The sequence below is a fragment of the Drosophila arizonae genome, chromosome 3 (genome assembly GCF_054131065.1).
Source record: "Drosophila arizonae isolate 15081-1271.41 chromosome 3, UAZ_ARI_1.0, whole genome shotgun sequence".
Taxonomy (NCBI): Eukaryota; Metazoa; Arthropoda; class Insecta; order Diptera; family Drosophilidae; genus Drosophila; species Drosophila arizonae.
In genome coordinates, this window is record NC_142923.1 from 20,798,021 (window position 1) to 20,821,592 (window position 23,572).

The following is a 23,572-nucleotide window of genomic DNA, read 5'->3' on the forward strand; positions in this document are numbered from 1 at the left end:
TCAAGCAGTTCGTTTATATATTTACTGCACTTGAATTATAAACATTTATTATTAATTAAATATTTAATTATTTATTTTTAATTAATTATAGTTTATTATTAATTAATTATTCAGTGTAAAAAACCTATTTCCTTTCAAAATTAAATATGTTTTTTTTTTAAGATAAAATACTCAAATATTTTTTAAATTTTGCATAAATTGTTTTTAAATTTATTAAATATCAATAAAACAAACATAAACTTAAATAAAAAAATAGATAAATATAAGTAAATGTCAAACATATTATTATTATTTTCGCATATTTTTTAGTTATGTATATAAATCAAATTATTAAAAAAAAAAAATAGTAAAAAAAAAAAAATTTTAAATAATGGTTATTACAAATTAAAATTTACTAGTAGGAATAAAAAAATATATATATTTTAGATACTTAAAAATTAAATAATTGTAATAAGCATAAGCTTATCAAATTGTGTAAAAAAAATTTACAAATTAACATAATAAAAAGCATAAATTTTTCAAATTACTATTAAACATATATATATTTTTTAAGAATATAAGCAAGTAACATTTATAAGTAAACTTATGAATACTATTTTTATAGCAAAATAAGATATATATTTATTTGTTTTGCATAAATAATATGTTTATAAATATATCTAAGCAAAAAATTTAACATCCATTTGCATAAAGTCTACCATGTGCCGTCTAATGTCTGTCTATGCATATATAGTATATATGTACATTTATTGTTGATAATTCGTACGAATACATCCAAGCTGTGGCAGGCTGCGTTCACGTTCAACTGCTTGTTCTGCTAAGATCCGCAGCGCCATAAATTATAAACCCATCACAATCAACTTTTGTTTCGCGTTTTTTTATTTTTCTTGTTTTTGTTTCTTCTTTCTTTTTCTTGAGTTTTGGTGCGTGCTGCAGATTATGGAATTGCCTAATTATAAAATAATTTAAAACGTAAATTTGCACAAAATTCAAATATTTCTGTTCCTCGCTTATTTATTGTGAGTTTTGGGCCATATGGAATTATAGAAGTTGCCATCAAATGAAGACATAACTGTTAATATATATTCAGATGTATTCCTCTGATATATTTATCAGTATAATAACGTTAATTTATTAATTTCTTAAATACATTTAGCAAGATATCTTGACGTTGCGCTAATGTATTTCTAATTTATAGGCAGCTGTATTTCCTAATTTATCTATTTATTTTTCTCATATTTTTTTTTTTTGCATTTTTAAAATATTAAATTATGCGAAATCTAATATATGTGGGGTTGGATGGGGTGCATAAAGCCTGAGGGCCGTATAAAATGTATAATATATGACACGAAAGTCTTAACTGTAAGCGCAGTAAATTACCTTGTGATAGCGATAGTAGGTATTTAACAAATAAGCCCGAAAACATATCTCGAGAGATTTCGTATCTATCGTCTGTTTCGATTTGCATATGAAACGGTCTAATCTGCAGAGCATGGCACATTTGACGGGTCAATATGCTTCGACCGGGCAGCCAAAAAGAAAAAAATAAACACACATACATACACACACACACTCGAAAAATGAAGAAAAAAACTGACACAGCTCTCAACACAATCAAACTGAAACTTATCCATTGTATCTAGTTCGTTGCTTCAGCAGTCGACACGCTTCTTTCTATTCACGAAAAAACAACAACAACAACTGATTATGTGGTTAAAGTGAATGGCAGCCTGATAAGTGATCAGTGATCAGTGATCACTACGCATTCATAAGTTTTAGTAGTAGTATTATTTATATTTATAATATGTATATCTCAGCGATTAAACGTAGAATTATTTGACATCAGGTGGAAAATGTGACAGCTGATATATATTAGAAAAGTTTGTTTGATTTTTTTTTTTTTTTTCATTTTAATTTTGTTTTGTTTTCCAATTTAAATTTTTCTTAAAAAATTAAGTAAGTAGAAAAACTGCACAATAAATAAAATTATATTTTTTTAATAATCAATAATAAAATAAAGGAATACAATTTTTGGAAGGTTTCTTTTCTTGGCTAAAAAATAAAAATAGTTCAACAAATGTATTTTAATAGCAGGAAATTGTAGATATAAAAATAAAATAGTTTAATAAAATTATTAGATAAAAAAAAAATTAAATAGCTTCACAAAATTAATTTAATTTTTACCATTATTTTGTATAGAAAATAAACTGACACAGTTTTTGATGAAAAATCTAAACAAGTATTGGATATAGAGGGAAAATACCTCCGGTTAATAATTATATGCATATTCAAATTTTTGGTAAAAAATATTTAAGGTATGTATGTATATTTTTTACTTATTGTCTAATGCAACTAACTTATAATTGTTCTAAAGTTTTATCATATTTATTAAGAATTAATTTATGAATTAACAAATATAATTCAACCTTTGGTAATTAGTATATATGCATTTGTTTTAGTTCTTAAAACTTATGTATGATTTAAATATTTAATCTGCTTTCCCTTCGCGCCTAAGTCCATACAATTTGAATGTCTTCCATGGCCTACCTGTAAATTCCCCGTCCAACTATCTGCTGTTTGTACCTAGCTCGCCTCAAATGCTGCGCAAATTAGCTCCACTTTGTTCAAGACAAGCAACAACAAAATCCATAACCAGTTTCTTAAGACGCGCAAAAAAAAAAAAAAAAAAAAAAAAAAAAAAAAAGAGTGAAATAATAATAAAAAAAAAAAACGAGCCATAACTCAGATTGGCTCAGCGCCAGCGAAACTGTGTGCCGGCCATTAAAAACTCATCACCATCATCAGCGACCAACTGGAATGAGCACACACAAACACAAACAACAGCACGAAGAAGAAGAAGAGGCAGCGCGACATTGTGAATGGGATGTGCCCTAAGAAATTCGCGGGGTTGAGTCTTGAGGGAGTGTCCAAAACATGCGTCGAAACTTTCAAACGCTTCAGTGCACAGCTTCAGGTTTAAATTCAGGAAATATTAAAAAAATATATATGTACATATATATACAAATATTTATATATATATATATATAATTTGAGCAGCGCCATTTTGTGCTTACAAATTTTTTTCTTCGACGCCCACAAAATTTACAAAATATTTAAAACCAAACTTCCGTCAAATGAAATATATTTTTCATTTCTGCGCATTCTTATTCAAATTAAAGACGAGGCCAAGGCAAGGCAAGGTAAGGCAAGGCAACTCACCCTCAACAGCTAAGGGTAAGCGGGGCGAGGGGGTTCATTTGAAGGCAGGTTTTCTCACAAGCTGCGTAATTATAGAACTACTTTAAACTGTAAGAACTACGCAGCGTTCACCGTTCAGCGTTCAGCGGCATCTGATGAACTTTGTGATCCGTATCGCTGAACGTATCGTATCGCTGGGTACGCATCTAGCAGCGATCCTTCGTCTGCGGCTTCATTTTACTTGTGGATCTAATTGCAAGGGCCCAGCAACAGCAAGGCGAACCTTTTTATTTTTTGCGCTGCAATTAAAATGGAACCACCAAGCAGCCAAGCAGAGCAGATAGAGAGAGACCGAGAGAGAGAGAGAGAGACTCAATCTCAATCTCAGTCCCAGTCTGAGATCTGAGCTCTGAGCTGTGGGCTCGGTGAGTCTTGGCCCGAACAGCATGCCGGAAAAATCGACTCAAATTACAGAGACACAGAGCGAGTCTCAGTCGCGTTGCGGCCTCGACTCGTTTACCCCAAATGCAGAGAGGGCAGCGGCTCTTTGGCAAAATACTTGGAAAAATTTGCGTGTCTTAAATGGCGCTGAGAAACGGGCAGAGACAGAGGCAGTGGTAGATTCAGGAGTAGAGGCAGAGGTAGAGGCTGGAGTAGAGGCAGGAGCAACCTCTTATAATTGCCAGCTGTCCAGGGCATAAGAAAATTCAAATCGAAATTTCTGCTAAATTAGACGAAATAACGAGAGATCTTTAGCTATTTTTTTTTCTACTTCTTTTTTCGGATCAAAGCGCCGTCTTGATTGATCTGCATCGAGGGTAGTTCGGGTAGTTTTCGGGTAACTCGGGTAGTTGCCTAATTGCTGAGCATATTTAGCACTGTGTATACAATTACATGCGGTCAGCATCATTATTTAGTCTAATGTTACGCTAAACGATGTTTAAGCCTTGTTTTTTTTTTTTTATTTTTTTTTTTATTTTATTTTTTTTGTGATGTCTGCATTGGAATTCTTGGCGTTGCGTAGGTGGTCCAAAATACGTAATGGGCAGGTGAAATGTAAATACTTTGGGATTAGAGCTCTATAATTTACGGTAGCAAAGTATTTCTCGTGGCTGATTTTGTGTATTTATGTTAGTTATTTTTGGCGAATGCAGATCAAAATTAATTGATGAAAAATATATAAAAATAAATTTAATTTAGAAATGAGCTGTCATTATATGATATTTGATAAAAAAAAAAAAAAAAAAAATATTGTTGGCCATTATATAGAATAAAATACTATGATAAAAGTAATTTATATAATATAATTTACTCACACCAATAAATACATTTTATATTCCAATGAAAAGATAAATTGAATATTATATATTTAATTAAAAAAAAATGTATTCTATAATAAGTAATGATAAATTCTTTATATAATTTAATTTAATCATAATAATTTATATATTACATATTGGAATTAAGAAGCAAAGTGAATTTATATATAACAAATATTTAATATTAATACTTTTTTAATTATATTTTTTTATTTTTATTTATTTATTTTTTTTTTATGTTCTGGGGTATATAATTTATTTAAATATGTAAACATGTCTATGTTTTGCATAAATTTACAAATACAAGGATACTTATGGTTTTTAAATATTTTATAAGTTAATATATTTCTATAACATGAATTTATATTTGTTTTCCATTTCAACCTTATATCCTTATATCTAGAAATTAGCACAATAAACACACATAGCATAAGAAATGTGTTTGTATTTGCATTGGCTTATATTCTTAGAGAGAAACTTTGCGCTATCATCGCTCGCAATTCGCATGGGCTTGATGGGAAGGGAAGGGAAAGGAAGGGAAGGAAGGCAGCTGGCTGTCAATTAAATGAAGTTCGCATTATAAAGTTTGACTAGCAACATTTATTTATGAGTTTGAGTTTTCTGACTGCCGAGAAGTCCGACTGACCTTAAATCATTTAATCAGCAAAAGCAGAGACAGCCTCAGGGCCGAGCCAAGTCGAGGCGAGTCGACTCGAGTCTAGTATGCCAAAATGTGCCCGGACATTCGTTCACATGAAATATTTGTGAATTTGAAAACTTGATGCCAACTGTTTGCAGATTTTAATCTTTCACAAACTCAAACCGAGAGCGCACGCACAGAGAGCTGCCGGGAGGGAGGGAGGTAGGTAGGGCTGGTAGGGCTCGGGCAGGAAGCGGAGAGTAGTTTTCAAGAAGCTTGAAGCTGCTGTCCAGTTTCCAATGTCCAGTGGCCAGCAAAAAGGGGCGGAGCATGCAGCGAAAAAAAAAAAACAACAAAGTAAAAATACAAAAAAATAAAAAAAGTTGCAGTGACACTTGTTAGACGGGCTGACAGCTGGACAGGCTGGAGGGACGGACGGGGCTGGGAAGCTGTGCGAGCTGTGCTGACCACAATCCAATGCAGATGTTGTCGTCATCATCAACGCTCGCTGCCGTCCTTCAGCTGCAGCTGCTTGGGCCGGACAATGCGATGACGAAGGCGACGACAACTTTTCTCTTCTTCTTGCTTTTCTACTTCTCTTTTTGCAAGCAAAATGACTTTGACAGACGCCATAACTTGGGCTCTGGCGTAACGCCTTAACCTAGGGGCACACACAGACACACACACACACACACACGCACACTCACACTCAGTCGCTCAGCTCATTCAGCATTTGAGTAATGAGGACAAAGTTTTGCATTCGTAATGTCTAGCAACTGCGTCTTCGGTCTGCCTTTTTGGTGGTGGTCAGGCGTGGTGCAATTTGCAAACTTCATTTATTCACGCCCGGAGCACTTCTGACTACAGTTCAGTTGAGTTGAGTTACGAGTTCCGAGCACTGACTGCATTTCGCCTCTGCTCTAAGCTCTGCCTTCTGTGCTCTGTGCTGTGCTGTTTGCCAGTTGCCAGTTTTTAGACCAAGTTTGACGCTTTCGACAAGGCGACAGCAGCGCCTAATATATAGAAGAATATCTTGGGTGTTGCTTAAAAGTCGTCGATTTGTCACTTGCTTGGTTAAACAGCACAGCTTTGTTGTTATCCGAATAGACTGGGCAGCAAGGCTCTGTGGATTGTGGGTCAATTATGGGTAAAAGAAAATCATAGACTTGATGCGAGTTGGATTATTAGATTTATTTATTTTGTTTTGTGAGCAAGGTAGGCAGGCATATAAATAAAATTAATATTAAAATATTAAAATACCAAAAAGCAATTGTTAATGTATTTGTATATGTATATATTTATAATGGAAAAATAAGAAATATAATAAACTATCATCATAATACAAAATAAAATGTAAAAATACATTACAAATAAAAATAAATAAAAAATGTAATATAATAATAGAAAATTGTAATATATTTTTCTCATATTTATCTTAAAATTATTAAAATAATATTTAAGTCATTCTATGATAAATTTGCTTTTTAGCTTGTAAATTAGCAATACATAATTGTATTCGCTTTTTCTCTTTAAGACCAAATTTAATTCTACTATTATATTTTTTAAAATATTTCAGTGTTTTTTTTTATTTAATTTTTTTTATTATTATTATTAATTTTTTTAAGTTATTATTATTTTCTACTATTTAATTTTATTAAAATATTATTAAATCCTTTGTATTATTTCATTATTATTTTCCATCTTTATATATATATATATATATTGCATATAAAAATTTGCATTACAAATATCTTTGTATTTACACATACAGTTATATAAATTTTTAAAATCGTTATTTTATCACTTAATTTGTGGTCTGCCCCTCTTAGGCTTGATCATTTGTCAGCTTGTCTTGAACATGTTAAGTGGCAATTGGTCATTTAATAAAACTAATCAGCTCTGCGCCGAGCCCAAGAAACAAATCAAAAATAATGCAAACAGCAGTCGCTGCGCTCTCTCGTAAACGCTGACAATCTCCATTTTAGCTTCTAGAGCGGATATAACCAATTGACTGGGACGATGACTGTCAGTATCTGTGTGTGTGCATGTGTGTGTCTGTGTGTGAATATTATGGCTGTTGGAGCAAATTATAAACTACGGCCAGCCTATGTATATGGGATTGCCCAACACACAAATTGCAGCCATTTAATTCAATTTAAATAAATTTAAAATGCCTCCTCAACTTGTTGAGGCACTCTCGACTCTCGTCTTAAACAACCGATTTCAATTTGATTGCACTTAATCATACTAACTATATATGCTATATGCATACTAACTATATACATATGTATATATATATGTTAGAGAAAGTACAGCTGATGTAAACTATACTTGAAATTCTATTCAAAGATGAAATAAATTTGATATAATATTGACAAAGGTGTAAACAGTCGGCAAAGAAAGTTTTAGTTTAAATTCTAAAAAATTTATATATTATATCAAAATCGATATTACATATATGCCTTTAAATATGATATATTTATTTATGATTCTTATTTTAAATAATTTTTATTTTATTTTTATTTGTTTTTTTTTACATATTTAATTAAATGTGAGCAAACAAGAGTGAAATCCTTTTCGATAATCAAATTTCTGCAGCTTTTAAGTTTACGAAAACATTTAATTAAAACGCATTTGAAAACAATTTTTTTAACTTTAAAATTCATTCTATCAGTTTAAATTGCCAATAAAAATAAATTGAAAGTATAATCTTTATTATTATTTTTTTTTTTTTGCTATGAATCACTCTCCCCATTTAAAGCAAAACACTTTTAATTTTTCTCCAATATTCATGAGAAAATGCCTGTTCGCTTACCTGCGTCGCTTTTCCCTCTTCAGCTGTTCTTGCCCCATTTCACGTTTCCATTTTAATATGACAAATGTCTCTTGACTTTGATAATAAATTGTTTGCACTGGTTTATCGTCGGTTGCGCGTCATCAATTGTTACTCCACTTTCCAGCGTGCATTTTCATACCTTTTACGTTTGCCATTGTTGTTGCTACTGTTGCTGATACGCTCAATATGCACTCATCTATTGTTTTGGTTTTGTTGTTTTTTGCTTGATAATGATTATTGTTGTTGCCGCACTCTGCACTCTCAATGCGCTGTATTTGCACGTAATGCGCATCTGTCTCACTCTAGCGTTTGCTCACTGCAAAATGTTCTCGCTGGGCTTCGTGTTCCACTTGCCTTGCCTTGCCTTGCCTTGGCTTGCCTTGCGGCTTACTCACTTTTATTACAACAAAAAAGTTCAATGACACAAAAGTAATGCACAACAATGCAATAACAACAACAATAGCAACAGCAGCAACAACACCAATAACCGCTACAATAACATCTTTTGCTCTTTTCCTTTTCTTTCATTGTTCATCGCACAGCACTCGCTCGCCCCGTCCCGCTCTCGCTCTCGCCTAGCATGCACCACGCCAACTCCTTTTGTGCGACGAGCGAAAATAGTCTGACGTATGTTAGTGTGCGTGAGAGCGCACTAGCTAAAGAGAGCCATTGCGGCATTATTTGCATCTTTCGCTTTTCAACTCTTTTTGTATTAGGCACGCCAAATGTGGGTCGCAACTGTCTTGCATCTCGCTCGCACCCTTGACTTGACCGCAGAAAATCGATGAGTCGAGCTGAAGCCCTTTTGGACTCTCGACTGCGACTGCGACGGCGGCAGCGGCAGTGGCAGCGGCAGCGACTGCAATGGCTGCCATTGCTCGTTTTATTGTTTGCCAAGTTCAGCGCCCAAAAACTAAATGCCATTTATTGTCAGCGACAACTTTCACTCTCAGCTCAGCTAGTGGGCGAGACTTGCACAAAGAGAGAGAGAGAGAGAGAGGGAGAGCGAGACAGAGGGAGGCAGAGAGAACAATCAAGTCAAAGTGCTGGAACGTTCCCTCATCATCAACACGTTTCGCAATTTCTATGGCCAGAACTTCGCGCTTATCAACATCATGCAATCAGACACACACACACACAAACACACATACACAAATACCGAGTCAACATTCATTCATTCATTTCATTTATATGTTGTTGTTGTTGTCTCCCTATTGCGTTTTCAAAAGCTAGACACCGAGCAACCTGTTGCCGACTCTCAACTGAAACTGAACTGAACTTCGCCATGCAATGCAATTTTCAACAACGTCATCAACAGCTACTACAACAACAACAACAACAACAACAGCGCACAGACACACACAGGCACACAGTCAAGCCGGCAGTCAGTCAGTCAACAACAACCACAACAACAACAGCCCGTCGTATAATACATTCAACAAACAATTGAAATTTCGTATACAATTGCGAATTGAATGAGGAAATGAATGTGTAAAATGAATAACGTCTGAATAGCATCTCTTTGCGTGTGTGTGTGTGTGTATTTGTGTGTGTGTATGAGCGTGTTTGGGTTCAGTCTGCAAGTGTCGAGACAGGTCGTATACTTGTTTTTTACTGCTTCTTCTATGCTCTCGTATTTATTTTGCTTTTTCTGCCTTTTTTTCGCCTTTCGCCTTTGCCAGTGTTGGTAAATGTTGAGCCTCATAGAACACTGGCAACAGCATTTAGAGATACCATGCTTGCATCACTCTCTACGGCAGAGTTTTCCAAATAATCGCCGACGTGTTGAAACACGACTTTTGTTAGCTGCCTCTGCGGGCCATTTGCCGGCATTTTGGCCACAAAAGTAGGCAACAAAAGTTGGTGCCTCTATTTTTTACCACTTATCATGTATAGTTTGGGAAAGTTTTTAGCCAGTGAAATATGTGAGCTAAAACAAGGGATTACCGTATTTGACATTAAGTTGAGGTGAAAGTTTTTACTAGGTATTTAATGTGAGCTTTGGGAACTGTTTTGGGACGTCTTTAGGATGATTTGATTGAAAAAGATTTGGTACTGAAGGGGAACCTTATAATATAGTTTGTATAATAATAGTTTTTATTTACTTCTCATATTTTTCTGTTCAATTATAAATAAATACTAATAATAAAACCAAAAACTTATTTGATATGAAGACGGAAAAATGTGTAAGCAAAAGTCTAGTTTAAAGCAATATTTCAATATTTAGTTTGAGTCATAAATACATATAGATAATAAATATATACTAACTTATAAAACCAAAATCACAAAGTTTCTACGCTTCGCCAAAAATATAGAAAGAAATTAAGGGTTTTTCTTACATTAAAAATTGATCTTCTTTAATATATTTAAATTTTATAACTTGTTTGCTAAATACTATCTTTTATTTATTTATTTTTATTAATATATATGAAATATATATTTATATATATATTTATGCATACGCAATTTAATTCGCAATAAATTAATTAATTAACCAAATAATGCATTTTATATATACAAATTGTATAGCAGGCAATAATACAAAAAAAAAAAAAAAAAAAAAAAAAAAAAATGATTATATAAAATATAATGCATATAAGTGTAAAATATAAATAACAAAAATTATTGCTTGAGCCGAAAACTCTTTTTTTTTATTAAGCAAAAATTTCTTTTTAATAATTTTTAAATTTATTTTATTTTCGATGTGATGTGATTCCTATAATTTTATAATACAAGAGATTGATGATGAAATATCACTTATATTTAAATAATTTATTTCTTATTCAAAATTCTTTAACGACAATTTACAATATTTAAGATTTATTTTTAACTTCTTTTTTGCCAAATAATTTATTGAGATGATGAATTTAATATATTATTATTTATTTGTTTCTTTATTATTTATGTGTTCATTTCAAGTTGAATGTCATGTGGGGGCATTAATAGCTTTACAGGTGGTGCACACGAGTGCAATAGACATAGACAGCAGCGGTAGAGTGAGAGTGAGCGGGAGGGAGAGAGAGAGTTGCAGCATGTGTGAAGCATTAGATAGATAGAGAGAGAGAGGAAGATGTTGCTAGGTTTTCGCACTGAGTGAATTGTGCGAATATTTTTTTTTTTTTTTTTTTTTTTTGTGTGTTGAACTTGTTTGCTTGCCAAATGCCTTTTGTGGCTGTTGTTGTTGTTGTTGTTGCTGTTGTTGGCTCCTCTTGTTGCCTTTTGCCATTGTCCGCTGGCGCTGCCTGTTTTTGTTGCGTTTTTATTTCTTTTATTATGTGCGAATGTTTGTTTGTAATGCTCGGCGCCATTGTTGCTGTTGTTGTTGCTGTTGCCGTTGGTTGTGTGTGCGTGTTTGTATTTGTATTTTTATTTCATTTTTGTGTTGTGCGAACAATTAAAACTCTTTGCAATGACCTTGACTTTGTTTTTTTTTTAAGTGTGTGTATGTGTGTGTGTGTGTGAGCTTCCTTTTTCCCATTCACACGCGCCCAGCACGCTCAAACGTCAAACACAAAACACAAATAGCAACAACAACAACAACAACAAAAGCCGTCTGAGTGTCTACTTGGTCTGAGTCTGAGTCTGGAACTGAGTCTGGGCTCGGGCCTGGGCTCTTGTTTTTATTTTTGGGTTTTTTTTTTTTTGTGTGTTTTTTGGCCTTATTATGCTCTGCTTTCTTTTCTTATTTTTTATTCGAAATATACCCCAAAAAAGCAGAATCGAATGCCTTGCACAAATATACAATAATAATACACAACAATCACAGCAACAACAACAACAACAACAGCAACAACAAGTGCTCTCTGATAATGAACAAGAAACGTTTATTTCTTTTATATTATAGAAGGCTCTCAGCAGCATTTTTCCACTTTGTGGTTTAAGATTTGCGATATAATTTTGTTGTTGTTGTTGTTGTTGCTGTTGCTGTTGCTATAGGTCAGTTACTGGGGCAGGTTTTTGTTCTTCTTCTTCTTGTCATACATATACTTACTTTTTTCTCATTGTTTTCGCGCATTTGTTTTATTTATTTTTTGGGGCTTTGTTCGTTGTCAAATCATTTGCAATTGGCCATAAATTTGTTTTGCTTTGTTTTCGGCATTTAAGGCAATTTTTATTCAACTCTTTTTCTTTATTTTCACGCATTTCTGGGTTAGTAACTTGATGAGCAGCAGCTCGGCAGTGTGAGTTCCAGGGCAAGAGAGCTCTGGGCGGGGCTGGAGCTAAAAATGACTTGCAGGAAATTTATATTGTAGTTGAGGCAGTTGAGGTGTAAAAGTGATTCGGCATATGACGAGTGAGAGCAGATATCGATTAAATGTAAAAAGGGAACATTTTAATCATAAGCAAAATATTTATAAAAATTTAAATTTAAATAAAATTAAGGAATGCTTGCAATAATTAAAAATATTAAAACTAAGATAAACATATATTTACATTTTTTTTTTAATTTTTTTAAGTAAATAATAAATATATACGAATAAATACAATATAAATTTAAGTAATTTAAATATATATAAGATGTATAGAATTTTCAAACTCATTTATAAATATCTAATTTAAAAATTCAAAATAATAATAACTTATTTAAATTATTAAAATTAAATTAATTAAAAAATATAATAACAGTTACGAAAACCAAAACCACAACTAGAAGACTATCAAAAAATTAAAAAAAAAAAAAAACAAAAACAAAAAACAAATAAATAATTTTAAATATTAATTTTCAATATTATATATATTTAAATATAATATATATTATTATATAAAACTGATAAACATTTATTGCCTATGTAAGTAATAGTAAATTAGAATAAAATAAAGAAAAAATTAAAAATAAAATAGTTATACAATTACAAATAGATAAAAATAATAAATATATAAAAAAGATAATAATAAAAAATACATAAATAATAAAAAAATGGAATGTACTTTTTAAAATATTTAATGCAAAATGTAGTTTCCACATATTTTATGTTTTATTACATTACATTACATTACATTACATTACATTACATTACATTATATACTAAATTGTTTATGTTTAATTAACACACAAATATTTAGATGACAAAATATTGGAATATGTTTCAATTGAAGATGCTAAATATAAAAATATACAAAGTAAAATCGGTGGATTGAAAAATGTTTCTCATATATCATCGGCGAAAAGAGTTTCTCTTTACGATCCCAGCTACCTGCTGGCATTCCAAAGTTCTTTGGACCAAGGACTGCAGCTACTAGTCACACGCGTTTCAATTAACTTGGCTCAGGCATGACGATCCATGCCAATTGCCAGCTACAGTTACGCAAACTAACTGCAATTACACATATTAGAAGTAGGAGAAAGAAACCCGAACTGAATCAGCAGCGGCGTACCCGAAATAGTAATACGATCCAAAATTGTATTGCCATTAGTGCTGCGGCTCATTAGCAAGAAGCTGACGCAGAAAAAACCCCAAATTCCAAGTTACTTTACACTAATGAAAAGCAGGTGAAAAATGAAGAAAAAAGTACACAAAATAATTACGCATATGTGCAGGTAGCAGGAGGCCCCCCCCCCACATGAAGTGGAGCATGCCCGAAAAACCACGTGGCGGCTGCTGCTGCTGCAGTTGCTGTTGCTGTTGTTGCTGCTCGGGGAAGACAATGCGGTTGCCTATTCACATGTGCAACTATAATTACAACAACGTGGCAACATATGCTTCGTGCCATCCAAAAGGATGCCAGACCGCATCAAAGTCACACACACACGCACACACATAGCCACACAGTGCATCACAGTCAAGTACCGTTAGTTATAACTGTTTGCTGCAGTGCACTTGGCAGCACTTGCTTAATACATTTTTCGCCAGCTGCCGCCGACTGGGCTCGACTATTATTTCGCTACCTTGGCAAACCCATTAGGTTAATAAGTAAAAAACCGAGGTGGGGCGGCAGAAGACGAGAAGAGAAAAGCATGAAGAAGAAAAAAAAAAAAAAAAAAAAAAGAATTGAAACTATGCGCGTGAGACGCGCCAATGGTAAATACGCCGCAAACACTGCCCCGCCTCAGTCAGTCCGTTTCCAGGTGCTCCAGCTGCCCGGCTGTCCGTTTTTTATATTTTTGCTTATTTTTGTTGTTGTTGTTGTTTGCCTGGTCGGCCATATTTAAAGCGTCCGTAAGCGCAAAAAAAATTCCGCCAGACTTTCAGTTGAAGCTGCGCCTGCTAGAGCGCTGCTGCTGCTGCTGCTCTGGCTGCTAGAAAACTGGCAACATCGCATGCCATAAAAACGACTGGCCATGCGACGACATTTTTATGGCAACGCTAGCAACAGCGCCACAGATCGATATGTAGCGCAAGCGAATGCGCTGTATATTGCTAGCTCAGTCACGCGCAGCGTTCATTGGCGCTCGACGCTGCGCATAATCCAAGCGAGCAATGAAAGCAACACCAACACACACACACACAGCAACAGCAACACAGGCCGCGCATAGCGTTTATTTGATTTATTAGCGTACACAGCAGTCACTAGCGTTGTCTCTTTTTAACGCTCACGCCTGCCCGACTACACAGTGTAACTGGTTTGCAAATGCCGTCACACACAGGCACACACACACTGTCGCACCACACTATACCAGTTTGACTAGCCACCCTGAACATACACACGTATGCATGCGCGTGTGCTTGTGTGCGTGTAGCTCTGCGGCAAACGGCCTCAGTCTCAGCTGCTGGCCAGTCAGTCTCTCATTCGTCTCTCGTATTCGCTGTCGTCAGCACACGCGCACGCAACGAGCAACGGATTCGAGAGTTTCGCGTACGAGTTTTCGCCCTCACCTCGTCCAGCGCACACACACACACGCACACATAACGAAATACACATATATATTTATATATATACGCACGTCGTCGGTTATTCGCTTCGGTGACGGCGCTCGTTAACGCTTGGGAACAGGTTTCGCCGCTGTCCGTTCGCTCAACGGCGAAACAGAAAGGTGCTCAATTCCGCGTTGTGTGGAGGTATTTTTCGACGTCTCACGCAACGCGCTGATTTTTTGCCCAAATAGCAAAAAATTCCAAAAAAATAGCAGAAAATTACAAAGAAAGCAAAAACAACAACAAAAAACTTAAACAAATTTGTCAAAGCACATTTCGCGACGCGTTTTAATAAACAAATTTCAAGTGTTTTTGCGTTCAAAATAAAACAAGAAAAAAATAATAGCTAAAACAAATAGCAAAAGCTGTTGCAAAAGGCGAAATGAAAAATTAAGATATATACATATATCAATATACCTACATATATCTATATGTGTGTCAATTGCCAAAACTTGTGGCGATTCCGAACAAATTCAACTAGATAAATCAAAAAGAAATTCCAACAAGTGCAACATGGTTTCCCTAACAAATGTTCAAACAAATCATAGCCAATAAAATAAATAACTGATAAACGAAAAAAAAAAAAAACAAACAAAAACAACCAATCTAAATCAAATTTTAAACTTAAAAAAAAATTTAACTAATTGAGCTGGACTAAGGCAACAGCAAAAGTGTCAAACATCAAAAGTATCTGCAAGATACAAGCGTGCATTTAACGGATTTAACACTGAGTGAAGTGTTCTGGAGACTTTGAGGCATCTACAGGTGCTTACGAAGAGTCGAAAAGTATCTGCAGCTTCAAATAGCTACAAATTGTTCAATATTGAGCAAAAAGTAGCGACAACTCAACTCAGCTACGAAAAAAAGGCAAAAGATACAAAAGTATCTTTGAGTTGCAAAAGTATCTGCAGCTAAAGCAAAATACATCCAAAATATATCCAAGAGATACACAAAAGTATCTGCAAGTATTTAAAGTCAACCAGAAGAAAAGTATCTACAGCTGAACAAAGGCAGCTAAAGCAAATGTATCTATGACATGCAAAAGTATCTACAGCTACAGAAAAGTGTTTGCAACAGAGCAAATGTATCTATCGATTGATAAATTAACTAAAACACACTAGATACAATTAAACGGAGATTACCTGCCAGCATTGCGGTAGCTTAATGCCTTGCCTCGATCGCTAGCGCCTAAAATCCAATTGCCAAGAGCAACAGCAACAACTACGACAACAGCAGCAGCAAAACAAACAGCAGCAAATAGATACACAACCACAACGCTTGCAACGATGCTGACGATGGAAGCGGACATGAAGTGCGGCATCCTGCCCGGCCAAATGCCGCCGCTGCACGGCCATGCACATGCCGCAGCTGCGGCCACATCATATTCGGCATTGGCGCCGCTGATGAACCTGGGCCCCTCCCATCTCACCCACTCGCACCTCAGCCAGCACAATCATCATCATCACCATCATCATCATATGAGCGCCCACATCGCGGCCAGCCAGAGTCCGAATCCGCTCAGCTCGCTGCAGTCGAGCATTGCCAATACGCTGAACGGCGCCACGCAACAGCAGCAGCAGCAGCAGAGCTCGCCGCTGCACAGCTCCAGTGAGCTGAGTCCGACGCAGAGCAGCATTGGCAGCCATCACATGACCTCACCCGTTAGCCATCATCAGCAGCAGCAACAGCAGCAGCAGCAGCAGCAGCAACAACAGCAGCAGCAGCAACACTCGCAGCATCCGTCGCTGATGGGCGCTGGCAGTGCTCTGAGTAGCATGACCGCCGGCAGCAACAACAACAACAACAACAACAGCGCCACTGCGAACAAGAATCAGCAGCACGCGGATCGCGTGAAGCGGCCAATGAATGCGTTCATGGTCTGGTCACGCGGCCAGCGTCGCAAAATGGCCTCGGACAATCCAAAGATGCACAATTCAGAGATATCGAAGCGCCTGGGCGCCCAGTGGAAGGATCTATCGGAGGCGGAGAAGCGGCCCTTTATCGATGAGGCGAAACGTTTGCGGGCCGTTCACATGAAGGAGCATCCGGATTACAAATATCGTCCGCGTCGCAAGACCAAAACCCTGACCAAAACCAAGGAGAAGTACCCGATGGGCGGCGCAGGTCTGATGCCCGGCCAGGGTCCGCCCGGCGGCCAGGTGGGCGATATGCCCGGCACACCGACACGCCTCGGCCAGCAGGTGGGCGGCGGCGTTGGCGGCGTCGGCGGCATGTCACAGAATCAGTCGAACGGTGCATCGGCAGCGGCTGCTGCGGCGGCTGCCGCTGCCGCGGCCGCCCAACAGGTGCGCCCCAACATCCATCAGATGGGCGTGCCCAATGGCTACATGCCCAACGGCTACATGCATCCGGATCCTGCTGGCTATCAGACGCACTACATGAACTACGCGCCGCGCTACGAGATGACGCACATGTACAATGGCTACGGCATGTACGATACGGTTGCTGGCGGCCAGACGTCGCCCTACGGCAGCAGCACCCTGCAACAGCAGCAGCAGCAGCAGCCCGGATCGCCGTCGCCGTACGGCAGCGCCGGACTGCAGCAGCCGAGCAATGGTTCGCCGGCGCCGTATGGTGCACAGATATCCTGCCAGAGCCACAGTCCCAGCGATTCCAGCATCAAGTCAGAGCCCGTTTCGCCCAGTCCCAGTGCGATTGCACTGAATAACAACAACAACAACAATAACAACAATAATAATAACAACAACAACCACATCATGAAGCGGGAATATGTGACATCGGCGACGGCAGCGGCAGCCGCGGCGGCGGCAGCAGCTGGCGCCGGCACCGATCTCAACAATCTGATGAACATGTATCATCTGCACGACGCGCCCGAGCAGCAGCGCCACCTGATGCACTACCAGACGGCATCGCCGGAGCTGCAACAGCAGTCGATGCAGCACGTGATGCACCAGCACCAGCAGCAGCAGCAGCAACAGCAGCAGCAGCAATTGGCCCAGCAGCAACATCCGCAGCAACAACATGCGCAGCAGCAGCACCTGCAGCAGCAGCAGCAACACCAGCAACATCAGCTGCATCAGCAATCGCTGCGCGCAATGGCGCCGCTGGCACATATGTGAGAAATGGCCAGCGCCTATGGAGCAGCCGCCGTTGGGTCTGTGACGCCGCCGCCGCCAACCGTTGCTGGCGCGTATATGCCAGCAGGGGCCGTGCAAGCAGCAGCGGCAGCAGCCGCCGCCCAGCAACAGCAGCAGCAGCAGCAGTTGCTGAATGGCCGGCCAAGTCCGACGGCGTCGGGTTCGGGCTCGTCGGGCGGCCGCTCCTCGGCGCATTCGAGTGGTCATATTGCCACAGCGCATTCACCCGCCTTGGCGGCGGCTGCTGTTGCCGCTGCCGCCTATCAATTGTCCGCAACAACAGCAGCCGCAGCAGCCACCACCTCCTCCTCCGCTGCCGCCGCCGCCGCCTCCTCCTCAGTCGCTGCAACTAGCTGCCAAGCGGCCAGTGCATTCGCGGCCTCGGCCAGCATGCTGGACATGCAACAACAATTGGAGGAGCAACAGCAGCAACAGCAGCAGCAGCAGCAGCATCACCAGCACTACCTGCAGCATCAGCAACATCTGCAGCAACAGCAGCAGCAGCAGCAGCAGCATTTGCAGCATCATCAGCAGCAGCAGCATCCGCATCAGCAGCATCCACATCAGCATCAGCTGTATCATTATCATGCCACGCATCCACAGCAGCTGCATGAGGCGAGCGCTGGCTTGTTGGATATATCCACATTGTAAATTATTGAAAATATATATATATAAATATATATGCATAAATATATGTATAAATAGAACCTACACACACACACACACACATTTAGCGTTAATTGCAAGCGTAAAACATAAACAATTTTTTAGCTTTAGTTTAACAAGAAAAACAAAAATTGAATTTCAATTGATAAATAAATACGATGATTATAATATTAAACGAAATGCATTTTACAATTAAGCATACGCACTGTTGTACCATACAAAGCGAACATCTTTCCACAATCCACACATTCCACAACTTGCATTCCACAAACAACATTTTTGCTAATGAGAAAACAACAACAACAAAACCTAAACGACAATTGTGTGATACAAAAAAATTGTTGCAAAAATATAAAAAAAAAAAAAAATTAAATTAAAAATTAATATTAAAAAAACAATTGTTTCATGTTATTTTGATTTTTGTTTTTTCTGCGCTGTACAAAAAAGATTCGAATTTCCAAAAAACAAGAAACAAAAAAAAAAAAAAAAAAAAAAAGCCACAAAAATAAGGAAGAAGCAGAGGAAGGAAAAACACATTCTATTTTATAGATTCTCTTATACATTAAGTAATTCTAATTATTATCTATTATATAAACAATTTAATTATAATTATTAATTATGCTTACGAAAATACTGCAAAGATTAAAAACAAAAGCATGAAAATGAAATAAAACACAATTAATTGTAATAAAAAACATACAAACAAAAACCATTATTATTATTATTACCATTATTATTATTATTATTATTATTATTATTAAAAGGCAAGCATCTACCACATAATATTAAAAGAGGAAGAAAACAAAAATAATTATAATACAAACAAAATGTTAGTAAACCTAAAGAAAATTTAGTAAAAACAACTGAGAAAACCAGGCGCAAGGCAACCAAAAAAAAAGAAGAGTAAATGAACAAAACAAAAAAAAAAAAACAATACAGAAAACTGCTGCCAAAACGTCTGGTAAAAACACAAAACCAGAAAAATACACAAAAAGAAAAAAAAAAACACAAATAAAAAAATCTTTACAAAAAAATATATGAAATCAAATTTTTTATTTACAGTTTTAGGGATATGAAACTTTTACGCTTAGGTTTTTTCTTTTTGTAGAATAAATATTTCGGTACTCATATCATTCACGAAAATGAACTGAGTATATTGGTTTTGTGCAATGTCCGTCCGACTCTTCAAATTATTAATATTATTATTAATAATGAATGCAATCAGATTTTGAAGCTAAGGACTTGAGATTTGAAATATAATAGTTGTCAAGATATTCCTGATCTCCCCATCTGGGGCGGTACAAATCGAAAAATTCTTCTTCCGGTATCTCAGCAATAATCGTGTTCTGCTAGAGACTTGGAATTTGGAATATATACTCAGGTTGCTAGTCCAAAATCTATTAGATATGGCGAAATATATTTCCCATTGGGGTAGAGCCAAATCGGGTAAAACTATATCTTCTACAGTTTTAGAGTTAGAAACTCCTAATGTAAGAATTGTATATTTTTTATTGATTTAAACGAAAATAATATATGTAAATATACCAATTGGGGGCGTGGCAAATTGTGTACTGCAACGTTTCTACTTATTTGCTTTTTCACTGCTTGATTTGCCGTCGGCTTAGCTAAATCCAAAGAAATATTTGTTATCTTTATTTCAACGTCACGTGTCAATTTGCTTGACATATTTATTTTTAACAGTTTGTTTTTGTTCTTTTTTTCTTATATTTACGATTATAAATGTATGCACATTCTCCATATCAAGTTCTACATTGTGTTAAATTAATAAAACGTTGAAATGCTATTTTGATATTTGAGATTTACGATGATATTTTATGGCGTTCACTTAGTTCCGTCAGCATACGAATTTCATGATAAGCGCAACGAAACCTGTTGATATGCATCTGATTAGCATCTTCTTCATCTTGATTTTCATGTTGATTTGTGCCAGAATATTCAGTGGCTCTATAAAATTCTTACTCCACTCTATGTCTACTTTAGTTGCGCCATTTAAAATACAAAATTCGCATCATTAACAAATTAAATGATTTAACAAAAAACGTCGACCATTAAATGAGATCAACAAACATAAACCAGCCACGACTATGTTTATTGTTATTTATTTTTTTTATCACTTAGAATATCAATTTTATGATGTATTAAATTACTTTTTTAAGGGTCAATAGTCTAAGACTTAAGAGTGCTAAACTGTCAATCATATGCAAAGAGTTGAGCTGGAGGTAGAGCTTTACCAGAAATAATATTCGAGAATGTAGACAACAATTGAGCTTAGACTTTATTTTCCGATATTCGATATTATCTGTTATCGACAAAAATCGATTTTCTTCGTGGCTTGTATAGCGTAAGAGCTTATTATTCGGGATTTGTGCTTAGGCAAATATAAAATATATGTAAATGTGAATGTGGTTAACCCATGCTGAAACTTTGAACCCGAAATAAATTACTATAGAAAACCAAATAGGCGCTGATTAACCGCAGTCGCTGCGCCAACTGCACTGTTATCAGAGCGCGTAATTATGAATATTTGTGCTTCTATATGTTGTTCGTTATGTGTTCGAAAAGAAACCAGTCATGGTACCTGGCTGTAGAGACGCTACACTACTCCTGAAGAGTGATAAGACATACCTATTGGAATATTCGTTACTCTCTAATAATATCATTATCAAGATATCCGAAATTTCCTCATGAATGTTTTTTGCAAGCTTTCTTCTTGTTATCACATTAAACCAATCACATCAGTTTTCACATTCATTAATTCAAAATCAAAAGTCACGTTTTGCTTCAGTTATGTTAAATGCTGGTCAGATTTTTTCCGGAATATTTACAGAAATTTTTACATTTGTTAAACTGTAGCTGAAGATTTTAAAGCTTTGATAAACTGAAACTTGTTTTGAGTATATTACAAATTGTTATCTAAAAATTGAATATTCATAAAAATTGCTTTACAAATGTATTCATGTTCTATTACTATATTTAATTAAATATTTACTACAACGTGCGTCATCAGGTTGGGGCACTCTTGAATATTTTCGTTATTATAACGGCTATAGTAAGTAGTAGTAAGTAGATTTATTTAAATTAAAACAGAGCTCGATATTCCGGAAAATAATTTTAACAATCTTTTGAAAGATATTTTATCAGAAATGCTCATCAAATATGTCTAAAAATATGTCATCAGGTTGGCACACTCAAATTGAGCTTTGAATAGCTATATATATAGGATTTTATATATACATATAAGCTGTATAGTTTTTATTTGCTCTGGATCGCCCAGCCGCAAAATATTAGTTATTATCAGCGGCTAATTTGAAAATCATATTTTTTGCACTATTATTTACTTATTATTTTTTTTCTAATATTTATTTTAAAACCCACAATTTACGTGACCGGAAGGCGGAGTTTTGTAGTTGTCGCCGTTGATTTAATGCTAATTATATTAATTTGAGATCTACTCGAGTGCATTTTGTATAAACAAAAATGTTACTTATGTAGACATATATATATAGTTTGTTTATTCCGCTTTAATTTTTTTGATTTATTTTCCTTTTTATATATCATATATATTTAGTTTACAAATGACCTCGCACTCTTATTAACAATCCATAACATTCAAAGATATTACTAATTTATGCCGCAGACATCGGGGGAATAGCTCGAAAATTGCCCACACTTTGGCCATTTGTATATAAAGCGAAGGGTGAATACTAGTGAAGCGGCTTTGAAATACTCTTTATACTCATTCATGTAACCGAAATAAGTATATTGGTTTTGTGCAATGTTCGTCTTACTATCCGTATAATACTAACCTTATGAGTTCACTATTTTCCCAGAATTTTACCTATTGGAAAAAATCAGCATTGAGAAAAAATTCGAAAAGCCAGAATTTCTTATATCTATAAATTAAATAAATTTTGTTAAAGGCCAAAATGAATTAAATATTCCACAATATTTTTGTTTTGATTTTTATTTTATTTTTTTATTTAATATTAACAATTTTTTATAAAAATCTCTCGACTGTCACATTCACAAATTTGCTTTATTATAAATAATATCCATTATGCAACTCTACCCTTTCCATGCATTTCATCTAGATCCAATAAAATAACATAAAAATTATAACACTTATTTATTATTTATGAAAATTGCCAATTCGGAAAGCAACAAAACTCAAATATGGACACAAAGAGCTGAACTGATGTCAAGACAATAAAAAATCCGAATGTAACAATAAAAAAATTAGCAAAAAAATAATAATAATAATAAACGTAGACAAACAAAATAAATTATTTAAATTGTGTGTAAATATTAAATAAACTTTGTCGTTTTTGCTGATTATTGCAATTTTTATAAATGACAAAAAAAAATAATAAAAAGATGTAAATTAAAACTGAAAAAAAATAATAATAATAAAATGTTGTACGGAATTTCAATTAAACTATGCGAGGTTTGTTCAAAATGTATTGTCTATTTGGTTTCTAAAGATTTTTCTATATATAATTTTTTTTCTTTTTTTATCATAATTCTAAATAAATCTTCGAATTAATATTTTTAATTTTAGTTTTAAATATACGTAATCCACATAGAATATAATTCATCATACTTATTAAACGTACTTCGCATATTATTATATTTTTTAGTCCCATTCCTTTTTATATCAATTAGCTTTTAATTACAAATTATTTTTATGCAAACCTGTGCATGATTAAAAATTCAATTTACGATTTTTTTTTTTTGCTTCTTGTAATTTTAATTCGAATTATTATGTTTTTTTTCCTTCTTGCTTTTTTTGTGGAATTTGTGATCCACGAACGAAACGGAATTTACATTTTTCGCAACGCAGTTTTTGTTTTGGAATTGTTTGATGCATGTTGAAAGCTGCGATTGCTGAGATACATGCATAATTAAATTGCATAAAATCA

General features: G+C 35.4%; 1 protein-coding gene and 1 long non-coding RNA gene across 4 annotated transcripts in view; one reads left to right on the forward strand and one right to left on the reverse strand.

Annotated features, from left to right (window-relative positions):
- Positions 1 to 14,243, reverse strand: part of LOC149269857 (uncharacterized) — a 56,583-nt gene extending 42,340 nt beyond the window's left edge. The window contains exons 1-2 of one of the 3 annotated variants that reach the window (XR_016268934.1): positions 13,783 to 14,243; positions 7,973 to 8,387 (exon numbers count right to left, since the gene is read on the reverse strand). This is a non-coding gene — a long non-coding RNA (uncharacterized LOC149269857). Of the gene's footprint in view, positions 1 to 7,972; positions 8,388 to 11,984; positions 12,561 to 13,782 lie in introns of those variants that run through there. The other 2 variants (XR_016268935.1, XR_016268936.1) reach the window with 2 other exon arrangements.
- Positions 14,244 to 14,701: 458 nt separating this feature from the next.
- SoxN (SRY-box transcription factor soxNeuro) lies at positions 14,702 to 19,680 on the forward strand. The gene is given in 1 exon segment (XM_018004760.2): positions 14,702 to 19,680. A coding segment is annotated over 1 exon segment (2,484 nt). The 5' UTR covers positions 14,702 to 16,133; the 3' UTR covers positions 18,618 to 19,680.
- The last annotated feature ends 3,892 nt before the right edge of the window (positions 19,681 to 23,572 follow it).